Genomic DNA, 12,926 nt, shown 5'->3' with positions numbered 1-12,926 from the left:
TTGCATAATAAAACACAACAAAAAGGCTGGGGAAGTTGGGACCGGCAAAGGCCAGACATGCTGGGAGAAGGAGGATCTCCTGGGTGGGTGGCTGAGGTCCCAGGTAGGAGACATGAGGCCACAGCCTGTGACTCCTCTCTGGGTGATGACGTGGCTTTCCCCACCCCTCCGCGACCCCACCCCAGGGAGAGACAAACGCAGCGCTAATGGAGTTGCAATCTTTTCTTCAGAAGCCTCAGAAATACAAGTTGTTGACTGACAATGCTTTTTTTTTTTTTTTTCAGCTGGCATCTCTATCTTCAGGAGCCTGAGTGTTAAATTCACCTTAGTTCCTAGGTTTATCGGGGATTGAGGTTTAAATTGCTATAAATTTAGGCTTAACTTGAATTTCTCAGCAGAGCACTGAACTCCTGGCAAATTTCCACGGGAGCGATCTTTTTGAATGGACTAGGAGATTCAGCATTCCTGTGGTCTAACTACCTCACAATTAAAAGGCTCAGGCTTTGGTTTTCTACAGTCTGACCCCCACTGTTCAACAGCTGCTGTCTCCCTATAAGAAGAAGTTAGGCAGAGGCAGTGATGACTATACATTTTTTTTTTTTTGAGATGCCAGATCTCAGCCTTTGGAAAAAAAGCATGGATGGTAGACTTGTCTTATCAGGGTTTCTTGTGGGTTACTGAAAATGTGTGCTTGCATTGATCATTTCCTATAGACCCTGGATATTCTTTATCATTTTGAAGCAACTTTCCATTATTCTCACAATTGTAAAGAAAAAGAAATTAAAACTTGGGGCTGGAGCGATAGTACAGCAGACAGGGCGTTTGCCTTGTATAAGGCCGACCCGGGTTCGATTCCCAGCATCCCATATGGTCCCCTGAGCACTGCCAGGAGTAACTCCTGAGTGCAGAGCCAGGAGTAACCCCGGTGCATCGCTGGGTGTGACCCAAAAAGCAAAAAGAAATTAAAACTGGATGGTTTTGATGATTCACCCCCAAACTCAGAAAACTGGTAAAAACAACATGAGTATTGTTGACTCTTATTTTGCTTTTTGTGGTTTTTCTTCTGGGCCACACCTGGTGTTGGTCGGGGCTCATTCCTGGCAGTGCTCAAGGGACCATATGTGGTGCTGGGGATCAAACCAGGGTCAACTGCATGTAAGGCGATTACCTTACCCCTGTAATATCTTTCTAGCCCCTCTTGCTGATATGATAATAAATGACTCTGCATGGCATATCTGAGAGAGTCCTGATACTTTCATCTTGCCCACAGAGCCAAGGAGTGAAGTCCTGAAGTGGCACTGATACTTATACTCTCCTTATACTCTCTCCTTCAGAGATTTGGCCTTAACAGTTTGCAAAGTTCTAGTCCACTACCAGGTCAAAAATATCTGAAACTGGAGGAATACAATCAGAAGATGACATTCCTCACCTGGCAAGACTTCGTAAATATCTTCTTCTTTTTCCTCCATGGACTCTTTTTGTCCCAGACTCTCAGCAAAGACAACAGGTCGGCCCTGGGAACCTGAATCTGGGGAGTCAAAGCCATCGATATCATCGTACATCTCTTCCTCTTGTCCCTCCTCATTCTCTTCCTCCTCCTCTTCCTCTTCATATGGGATGGTTAAGGAGCTCAGATCTGCCAGAGCAAAAATAAGAGAGAATGAAGGTTTGGAGGTAAAGAAAAGAACAGGGCAGGAAAGGGAAGAGGTAGAAAGAGGTGGAGGGATGAGAATAAAACATGTCAAAAGAAAATGAAACACTAGGTTAAGTGCTGTTATTTCTAACGTGGGTCTCAGTGGCAGGAAATCTACAGAAAAGGCCAGACTAGCACTGTGTCAGGTTTAAACCATCAACATAAATCCTTCCTTGCAATAAAACTTGATCAGGATGAAGCAGCCCTGAAAAGTATGGGTGCACGAATGAGCACACGAGGCTAAGGGATGAAAATAGGCCAGCAGAGGAAATGCCAGCCTGCTATGCACCACTCGTCAAGGAGAAAACTGGAAGGGTGAGTGATGGCCGTGGTTCTCCAGGGTGCACAGAGCCGTGGGAACGACGGTGGCTTCTGCAGGCTTATGTTGCTGTTAGATGGTAGCCCAGCATCTCACCACAGATTTTCAGACAAGTTGACCAAGAGAAAAATGGGAAAAAGTGGAAGAGGAAGAGAAAGCAGGATATGGAAAACATATAACAGCAATATATGGCCAAATGGAATGGTGTGGCCAGGCGGGTACCAGGTCCTTTTGCAACTGTACAGTCTAACTGACCTAAAGTGGGTCACTGCATGGACAATACTGAGCCATTACACTGCTGGGGAGGACAGGGAAGGAGCGAGAGATTTTTTTTTTAATTTAAAGGAGGAACTGGGAAGGTTCATTCTCTGACGTGCAGTACCAAGTGTTCTCTGAACCCCTGTGGAGAGCCTGGGCAGGATGGGCAAGAGCAGTCAGTGGACTCTGGGGAGGGCCAGGATGGAGAAACATCCGGTGTTCATTTCAAAACACAATAAAAACAGTTTGGCTTGATTAGGCTTTTAATAAAGATTTTGTACCAATTTTCATCTGAATGCCAGTTGCCACCTCATTCATATAAGGGAGAGATCAAAGACACATTTGTGGCTTAAAACCTTTTGCTATTATTTTGTTTGTTTTAAAAGAAAATGGAATGAATAATTTCTTCAATGTGGGATTCTGAAAGTACCACGGGGTATGGCTCAATAAAGCTGCTTTGAGTTTTATTGAGGTTTACACACTTAGGGGTATATTACATGCATAAATCCAAGGCACCTAGATGAGAGTGTACCCTGTAGTCTCACCATCAATGTTCATGTTTGCCTAGTTCCAGCCTATTATACGGGATGCTCTTGGTAGACGCAATAGTTTGTTTTTGTGATAGCAAAGGCATAAACTGAGTAAAACAGGCAATTCTTGTAATTAAAGCTCGGATGCTTTCTTTTTATCCACAATGCAATCTCATGGTAGAATGAAGAACTGGGGTGAAAGGGCTTTTGGTGTTTTAAAGTTTATGTGCTTCTCTCTAGGTCTGGGGCCATATCCAAAATGGGTGTCTCTACCTTCCTCTGGTGGCAGGGTCCTGCCCTGATGGCATAGAAGGGTTATCTGATGCCAAGTGACTGACAGACTCAAATTTGGCTTCTTGTACCTACCAGGCCACCCCCAGACAATTCTACCTGGGCCATTGTCACTGCCATGTCTGCAGGCTGGCCAGCAGAGGGTACTCTAAGAGCAGTCATTTACCATCTTTAGGCAGGACTCTTTCCATTCAAAGCAAGGGACATTTTATTGTGATTTGAGAAAGAGTAATTTGGTTTTAGTGCCCAACGTTCATGAAGGCCACCTAGATGAGTTTAGATTACTGCTTCCTAAGTAGCCTAAAACAAGAAAGTTTGGACCGAAGTTGTACCTAGATAGATAATTTCAGTTTGATATCATACATCTTCTCTCCCCAGTGTAAAGTTAGGAGGCACTGGATTGAATGGACTTTGTCTTTCCAGAATTTTCTTTTCTAGTGATTATGAATATTACACACTGGCCTGTGGGTAGATGAGTCAGAATTATATCAATCCCAGGTTGACAATTTCCTTATCTTGTGATTCTTGCTCAATATTGTTTTTTGTTGTGGGGAATGTGGTAGGAAAGGTGGAAGGTAAAGGGCAGAAAAATACAAATTGAAGCATGTGGATTATATTTATGCAATATAACTTCAACCAACAAATCCTCTGTGGGCTTGGATTATGGCTCATAGGCAGAGCACATGTCTTGCATGCTTAAGGATTCAAGCCCCAACACTTAAAACAACAGTAACAAACCAAACAAAACAACACAACTATTTGTATTGTTTTAATAATAATAACAATACTTACCTTTTAACAAGAAGCTTATTTGATCTACCCAGTCTCTGGCTTCAGCTGGATTGGTTGCTGTAAACTAGAGAAAAATTAGTGAATTAATTTGTCACTTTTACTACAATTTATGGAGCGATAGCACAACGGTAGGGCGTTTGCCTTGCACGCAGCCAACATGGCCGACTGGAGTTCGATTCCTCCGCCCCTCCGGCAAGCTACCGAGAGTATCTCGCCTGCACAGCAGAGCCTGGCAAGCTCCCCGTGACGTATTCGATATGCCAAACACAGTAACAACAAAGTCTCTAATGGAGACGTTACTGGGCCCGCTCGAGCAAATCGATGATCAACGGGAGGGCCTTTACTTACTTACTTACTTTACTTGATAGGAATTCAAGTGAGTTCAAAGGGACAAACTTGTAAGTCAAGTTTTAGAGTCAACTTGAACGTTAGGATTCCAGTATTGCCTATGTAATCTTTAGAAACAAAGCAAAAGCATCACTCAAACTCATTTTCCCTTTCAGCAATTTTGCATACAAAATGTTGATGGCTATTAGATTCCAGCCATTTATGTCCATATGCATTCATTTATTTTATCCACTCACTCATTAGGCTTTTGAGATAACTTTACAGAAATCAAGGCAAAGCAAAATTCCTGAATCCAAAGAACAAGGTACAGAGATGGAGAAAATACATACATTTGAAATGGGAACACTATCAAGTACCTACATTGGCATTGGCTAGTAGCTGGACATTGCAAGAAGACAAGAGTCTAAGTACTTAGAATCTAAGTACCAACTTAGAGAAGCATCCAGAGTAAGGTAGAGTGGCTTGTTAAAGTGATATGGTTTTGGTTGTTTTCTAAAATGAGCTGGTAGGAATGGAGTGGTGGGAACAATTGAACATTCAAATCAGAGAGTACCATCTTCAAAAGGTTAGAAATGACATGATTGTGCACGAGAAAGGTAGGAAATATCATCTTCACTGGAGAACAGCAACAGATAAAGCTGAAGGGATGAGGGTCAGAGAAGAGTTGATTAAAGGACTTTAAGCAATAGGAGCTCAGACTTAAAATGCAGACATTAGGTAGTGACCATAAATTCTAGTAAAAGGAGTGGGAGATGTTTTCAGTAGTTGTGAACAGGGAGGATGAGAATAGGGAGAAATTGAGACAGAAGACCAACTATAAGGCTATTTAACTAGTCCTCTGGGTGAAGTGATAGGGACTTAACTATTGTGCTGGCTGTGGGAATAAATAAGAAAAAGATCCAAAGGATATTGTAGAGGAAGAATCCACAGACCATGGTAATGACTTGAATTCAATGGGCCAAAGAAAGGAAGAAGTAAACAAACTCTACATTCTGATTCACAAAACAGGCCAGTCAAGCATCAAGCCTTAGCAATTTTTCATTTTAAATGAATCAACTTGAAATGACTGCTCCTGAAAAACATTTTTATTATCTGGCCATTAGTGTAAGATAAAGATGTGTGCTGTGTAAGAAACCTAGATTTCTGCTTAATACTTATTAATAGACATTGTCATTCTTGGTTTCTTGAAAACACATTTTTATAAAAAATGTCTAAAGAAATTGATTTAGACTTGCCGTATAAATTTTTATCTGAATAAGACACCATCAGAATTGAATAATAAAATTAACTTAGAGTCATGCTCAGCACATACATCTATATTATGTACATTTGCAAAAGATCCTATAGAAAGGTTTATTTTAAACTAAGACAATCTGTTTGAAACTGCATAATGGAAATCTAGGACAGTTTGATCAAAATGAGGGTTAAGATATAGTAAAAATATAAGGCTATAAATAATGACGAACATTTGAACAAAGGGTTACTCAAAGTAATTAATATTAATTAACCTTAGCATGGTTTTTCTCTTTTTTGTAATTTAAAGTTTTTCTAAATTGTCTCATTATAATTGTGACCAAATAAAATTATCAATAAGCCACACACAGTATACACATACTATTTCTAGTATACATACTTTATATAAAAATGTATTTTTGTTGAAAATCACCAGGTCTCAGAAATTTTTATTCCTTTAATTTTATAAGGAATTCTCTTTATTATCTATCATATTACTTATCATGTCAAATATATAAATATGATCACAGTGAAGAATAAACCTTTGTCACCCCACCTTCCCCATGTTCTCTGGTCCCTCAGCTGTCACTGTTCCTGCTCAGTAATCATCGGCACCAATATCTGAGAAATACTTCCAGAGATATGCATTGCATCCACTCACAGGAAGATTACTTTGAATAGCAAGATGAATTTGGAAGGATAAATGATTTTTCATGTGACAGTCAGATTTTTCTTTTCTGGATTTCATGGGAGTGAAGATAATCAGTTGAAAAATGGAGAGAAAGGGGAAGTCACTCCATGAAAGTAGACCGAAAGTAGACTATGACCATCTGCTGCTATAGACAAGGCCCTCCTAGGGTGTGAGTCTGAGAAGGGGAGGGATGAGGAGGTGGAAGCCTGCAAGAGAAGGGTCTAGGATGAGAGTGGCAATAGAGAGAAGGAAGCCATGACACAGCCACCGTGAGTATATGTGAAGAAAGAGAAGGGGCAGGTAACAATAAATGGAACCCAGCGTGGCCACCCACAGCTCGCATGCAATGCTCTGAGGTTCACCATTTCCCAACCCATCCTACCTCGTAGCTGCGCCTATCCTGTGAGGTCAGCTCAAAGCAGGATTCTTTCTTGGAGTCTTTTCGCAGGTGGGGGGCCATCCGTACACTGTAGCCCTTCATGACAAAGGTCCCTTTGGGCTGTTTGCCTGCAAGACAGGAATGCTCCCTGTATCCCTAGAGAGCGGCAACTGCCAAGGGAAGGGATCTTCTCTGGTCTGGAAGGTAAAAGCACAGAAACAGCTGTTCCATCCCTGAGGAACCACAACAGTCAAGGCAAGGTTATTAGGGAAGCTTAAGAAGAGGCTACTGCGACAGCGAGGCAGCAATCACTGCCAAGCGAGGGAAATGCAACATGAAAGGTTATTTTGCCAAAAGAGTACATCAGAGACAGAGAATTTATTAGAATGTTAAGAGATCTATAATAACAGAAAGAAGGAATTATTACAGCAGGGAGAGTGTGGCTGTAAATGTGAGACTCTTGAAGGCTATTACAGAGCTGAAACATTATTATCGGGGCCGGCAGAGCTCACATTTGAGGGGAGGGACAGCAGCACAGGGGGACAGTATATGTTTCTGGGATCTCTCCCCATGCCCTGCGTAACATCTGGGCTAGACGGATCTCCCCCTATTGCTGGTCAGATGGGTATTTATGCAGAGGAGAATAATTAAAACTCAGTATTTTATCTACTCCTCCCACCGCCCTTTCCAAGAGATCAAATCAGGAAGTAGCAGAGTAGGAGCATCAGATGAGGAGGAAGGAAATTAAAGGTAAAAGGAAAGGAAAGGAGAGACTATGCTATCTTTCTGTTCCAAGCAAAAAAATGGATATTAAAAATAGGAGAGAATAAGAGGAGATTCCCAGTGGTTTTGTGTGCCCATGGTGAGGTTCTGGCAGAATAGCTGGAGGACAGGAGCCTGTTGTCTATATGATGCTCTGTGTCCTGTATCTCGGTGAATAAATTTGATATTGATAAGGATAGCAGTGATAATATTACAAGAAAAGAAAAAGACTGTCCTCACCTGCTTGCACGAAAAGAAACACACAAACACTCTGTACTGACTAAGGAAATGTCTTGGGCACAATAAGAAATAACTGGCGAGAAGGGAGCCATGCAACAGTGCTTTCTGACATCAGAATCTTTTTTTGTTAAAGTATCTCTCCTTGTTCTAACTGGCTACTAAAATGTTTTGTTGTTTCTTTGGTCACCAGATTTTATTTCACTCTGACAGCAAAATGGTCAATAAAAGTCTCCAACTCTCTCGCTCTTGCCCTCCCCATCTCTCACCTTAAGTGAAAAGGACTCTGAATGGATGGACACGGTACCTGGTTTTATATCCAGATATGCACACCACTTATTTAAATGCCAGTAAAATTTAAAAAAATTATGACACAAATGTCATATTAGTTTGAAGGCGTAAGGCAATAAAATAGGGGGGTTTGTGGAGAGACTGTACAGCAGATAGGGCGCATGCCTTGCACGTGGCTGACCCAGGTTTAATTTCTAGCATCCCATTTGGTTCCTGAGCCGTTACAGGAATAATCCCTGAGCACAGATATGCAGCATATGCCTTAAAAGTGTGAGATCTGGGGCTGGAGCAGTAGTACAGTACAGTACAGTAGGTAGAGCATTTGCCTTGCATGCGGCTAACCTGGGTTTGATTCCCAGCATCCCATATGGTCCCCTGAGCACTACCAGGAGTATTCCTGAAAAAAAAGTGTGAGATCCTGGCATGGCAGAAAAAGAAAAAAACAGAATACCTGGTTGGCTTATATCTGGAATTCAGAGGAGAAACTGTGGAGTTTGAGTGGGCTGGGTGCTGGGTGGATACGGGAACTCACTGCTCAGTTTTTGAGTCAGGATGCTAACATTTCCTAGTAGGATGCCATACATTTCCCCTTGGAAAGTCTATGAGGAATAAAGAAAAGGTCAGTGATGCCTGCTGTAGGCCAGAGAGGTAGGGTGAAGCAATTACCTTAAAGCCAAAAGTCAAGTCATTTTTTGGGGGGTGCGGGTAGGGTGGGGATCCCAAGCAGTTCTCCTGGTGCTCATGAAGGCCACTCCAGGTGATTCTTGGCCAACTGGACCAATGGTTCAATGTGAGGGCCTGAGAATGTGGTTGCTTCTTGGGCCCCGTGGTGCCAGGGGAGCTATCCAAGGGGTGCTTCCCAGGGGCAGTACCTGGCAATGTTTAGGGGACCATGTGGTACAAAGCAGGTTCCTTAATCCTTATGCTATCTCTCTGTTTCCCTGTATGCCCTCCAACTGCTAATCATAAGAATACTAAGTCATTTAGCAAAACCACAAGACTTTCTGCTATGTTAGTACTGAAAGCATGAAGAAAGACCAAAGGCAAAGGACAGGTAGGTGATTATTGTCTAAATTGGATGTCCAGGTTTTGGAAGAGGAGTAAGAGTTGGAAAGGAGTAAGATGGGAGAAAGGAAATGCCTTGACACGAAGGTGGTTTACACGAGCGCCCTGTTGCTTTGTAGAACTGCTCCTGGGACAGCCCAGTGCTGCAGAAGGACAGCCACTGCGTGAAGGTTTGGAGTCACCGACAAGGTTCATTTTTAGTCTGTGTTTATTTGTTGCTGCCTCTAATTTGTGCTTCTTTCATTCCTTCTTGCAATGATGCTGAGCATGGTTGGGAGATCTAGGGATGGGTCCTGAATGCTGTGCTTGATTGAGTCAGTGGTGGCTCATTAAGTAGCTGCCTCTGGCCTGAGTCAACACTTCGCTGCTGCTGCCATCTGGTTGGTGGGTGTCTCTTGGGCACAGCAGCCATTTGGGTCTCAACACTCCATGGGCCTTAGTGATATGCACTGGACCACTTCCCAGCAGTCAGTAGGATAGTTTGAAGCCTGATTTCAGGGCTGCTGGACTAAGTTTAACTTCTTCAAATCTTTCTCAGAGTAAATATTTTCCAATAGTAACTATATTATTAACGTTTGGAAAAAGTCTGTATTTCTTTTTTGGAGTGTTTAACTTAGATAAAGTAGTATTGTTCATTATTAAACTCTTGATATGCTGCCCACACCAATCTAGTGTTTAAATGGTAAATAATTTCTGGCAAGATGGAATTTTCTGGAGTCTATTTCTTCTGTAAGCATGTTTCTATGTGGGTGTTATAGTTTAGGACAGTTATTGTGTGACCTAAGTGCCTGAGAATTTACAAAGGATTTGTATCCAGGAGGGAAATACCACAGTGCATAGGTAGGACACTTACTTTTCTCATTAGCATAGTAGTAGAAGATGCCTCTGCTGACAACACACCATCGCTTCTGCCATTCGGATCCAAAGAAACTATGATCTAAACAGAACAGCAGTTAAGGACATAAATTCAAGTAACTACCATCACTGAAGAGTCTGTAAAATCCAACAACACAGTCTAGGGTGTTACTATTTTATTTCCCAGGTTAATGGACTGTGAAGTTCTCCCTTCCACTCCCACAGGTTCTCCCGTATTGATGCAGTGTCCAGTGGGCTCAGTTTCAGGCTAAATCCTAAACAGGGTCTGCATGCTTTATTCCTGCTCAGCTGTCTCTATACTCCTTTACATATTACAGGGCCTCATTTCAGCCTGCATTTTTTCAAATTCTCTGTGCTTTTTCTTATTTTTTGGTTATCTGGGCCAAAGCTTTTATTTCTGAGAAATTACTTTTATGGAGTAGGATGAGAGGCCAGAACTCAGGGACACTTGTGTCCCAAGCACAAGGTCCCAAGTTTGTTCCCTGGTACTGCCTGCCCCCTACTCACCCCGTGAGCCCTGCTAGATACGATCCTGGAATGTCTGAGCATCCACCAGTTCAGCCTCTGTGCTTTTTTTTCTTTTTGGGTCACACCTGGCGATGGACAGGGGTTACTCCTGGCTCTGCACTCAGGAATTACTCCTGGCGGTGTTCAGGGAACCATACGGGATGCTGGGAATCGAACCTGGGTTGGCTGCATGTAAGGCAAACACCCTACCTACTGTGCTATCGCTCCAGTCCCTGTGCTGTCTTTCTAAGTTGTCTTTTAGCAAACCAAAATGATGGTCCCAGTCATCGAACTGAGAAGAGCTAACTAAGATGTGCTAAGGCAGTTTGCCCATATAGTGTTCTACTCACATGAATTTTCATTAAATTTGGGGCTCTGGGGTCGGAGCAATAGTACAGTGAGTAGGGTGTTTGCCTTGCAAACCAGGCTGACCTGGGTCCTATTCTCGGTATCCCATATGGCCCCTGAGCACCACCAGGAGTGATCCCTGAGTGCAGAGACAGAAGTAACCCCTGAGTACCACTGGGTGTGATTCCCGCCCCCTCCACAACAATAAAAAAGAATTTGGGGCTCTTCTGAAACTTGAAAATGGGCAGCTTCACCTATGTTACACAAATTACATTTTTGTAGTTTTACTCTTATGGGAACACACCTAGCAGTGAGACAAAAAATCATTCATTGAGACCATGGTGCTTATGTTAAGCACTTTTTGTGTACTAGGACAATAAGGCAGAATTAGTCCTTATTTTGATGGAGCTCATAGTCGCCAAAAATTGGAGACCATGTCTCTTTGGCCTACAGATGAACTCTAGACTTCTTGCCTTCCTATTGTTTCACATCTACTTAGCATAGTAATGAACAAGAGAAGGCACCTGGTATGTTAGCTTTTCTTCTTTTCATTTCCCTTCCCTTCCTGGAATGTTCTAGATGGATAGGACTTATCAATACCTTTGCTTTTCTTCTCCAAGTATCCTTGCTTAATGATGTTGTCAAGCTCTTGAGCTCCTCTTGCCATGTCTTCCATTCCTAAAAGGAACACCATCTTTTTAGCTTTGTTGAAACCTGACAGAATTTTCATTTATTTAGGCTACTTTAGGTAATCTACATTAATGAAAGAGTGCAGAGGGTAATTGCTGAAACACAGCAGAAAATAAAACAATTCCTATATGATTGGAGAAAGAAAAGGTAAATTTTCTTTCTAATTATATACAATGCCAAGATCTTTGAAAATGATCTAAATATACATTAGTTTGTGCAAGGGGAGGTAGCTTAAAATACATACTGATTGGCCAGAAAAAGACTCCAGAGAATTAAGAATTTGCTGTGGACATAAGCTCCAAATTGGATAATCCACTTTGAGATAATCAAAAGTCAAATGAATAGCTTCCAGCACAGATAAGCTTTAATGAGTGATACAGTCTGCCATACACACAGTCACCTCAGAGGGAGCAATAAACACTCTCACTCTTTTTTAAACAAACAGAAAGCTATCTTAGTGAATCTAAATTTGATTAAGTTCACACACAAAAAGACAATGCAAGGTGAATTTGGCAATAGCTACCAAATCCTGTTTTTTCAAACTATGGAAAAATGAGTAAGAACGACCAGAGTCTTTACAAAGAGAAGAACCTAAATCCAACATTAGCCTTTAATCGTAGACAGTTGACATGCTTGCCTCTCAATTAGCCTTGTTAGGTACAGATTTACTGAGAAGTCAAGATTCTAATCCATCTTCCACTACTGGGGGGGTGGATACTTATTTTACAGAAGGGAGGGGCAAGGGAGAGAGACAAAGAGATAAGAGTATACTTCTCAAAAACAAAACGATTCCATTACAAAAATAAGATAATATAACAAAACTCAAAACATACAATTCTGTATTTAATTGATAAATGAAGGTAGCAGGCTAGCAGAATTCTAACATTTTTTATTTAATCGAAGTCTCTTTTGATTTGTCTTAAAAATTTTAGAAAGCAAACAAAAAGACAAACCAAATTAAGGAATAACCAAACATGAACCAACTGTGCCTCCTATAAATATCTTAATACTTTTGAATGAAATGTTTTGTTTTCTGAACATCTGTTATAATCTCTAATAACTTTTATTTAGTGGATCTATGAGATGGCATTTGACATTACACACTTTTTTTTTGTTTGAAAGCAGCATTTTAAGACACTATTTAAAAAACAGCTTTACTTGGAGCGATAGCACAGCAGGTAGGGTGTTTGCCTTGCACATGGCTGACCTGGGTTCGATTCTTCTGTCCCTCTTGGAGAGCCTGGCAAGCTACCGAGAGTATCTGCCCACAGGACAGAGCCTGGCAAGCTTGGCATATTCGATATGCCAAAAACAGTAACAACAAGTCTCACAACGGAGATGTTACTGGAGCCTGCTCAAGTTATGGGAGGACAGTGCTATAGTGAGGGCGATCTGGCTGCGACATCTGTCACCCTATTGATCGCCAGGGTTGATTCGGCTGATCTGGCTGGCTAGGCAGGTGTCCCCTTCCTCCCTCACCGCTCCATGTGTGTCCCTCCCTAAGCTGCGCACTCGTCAAAGAGGACGGCCCTCCCCGAATAGAATAGAGACAACCGGTCTTCGGTTGAGGGTATACGAGTAGCTGCGCTCCCCTGCTAGAACCTCCAAACTTTAAA

General features: G+C 42.0%; 1 protein-coding gene across 1 annotated transcript in view; it reads right to left on the bottom strand.

Annotated features, from left to right (window-relative positions):
• Positions 1 to 12,926, bottom strand: part of SKAP1 (src kinase associated phosphoprotein 1) — a 320,308-nt gene that overhangs the window by 43,075 nt on the left and 264,307 nt on the right. The window contains exons 5-9 of the mRNA XM_056126663.1: positions 11,221 to 11,298; positions 9,743 to 9,826; positions 6,538 to 6,662; positions 3,884 to 3,947; positions 1,430 to 1,636 (exon numbers count right to left, since the gene is read on the bottom strand). Coding sequence (XP_055982638.1) covers positions 1,430 to 1,636; positions 3,884 to 3,947; positions 6,538 to 6,662; positions 9,743 to 9,826; positions 11,221 to 11,298 — 558 coding nt within the window. The remainder of the gene's footprint in view (positions 1 to 1,429; positions 1,637 to 3,883; positions 3,948 to 6,537; positions 6,663 to 9,742; positions 9,827 to 11,220; positions 11,299 to 12,926) is intronic.

Source organism: Sorex fumeus, unplaced genomic scaffold (assembly GCF_029834395.1).
Source record: "Sorex fumeus unplaced genomic scaffold, SorFum_2.1 ptg000063l, whole genome shotgun sequence".
Classification (NCBI taxonomy): domain Eukaryota; kingdom Metazoa; phylum Chordata; class Mammalia; order Eulipotyphla; family Soricidae; genus Sorex; species Sorex fumeus.
Note: the sequence above shows the minus strand (reverse complement) of the source record. Positions and strands in the feature narration are given on the sequence as shown.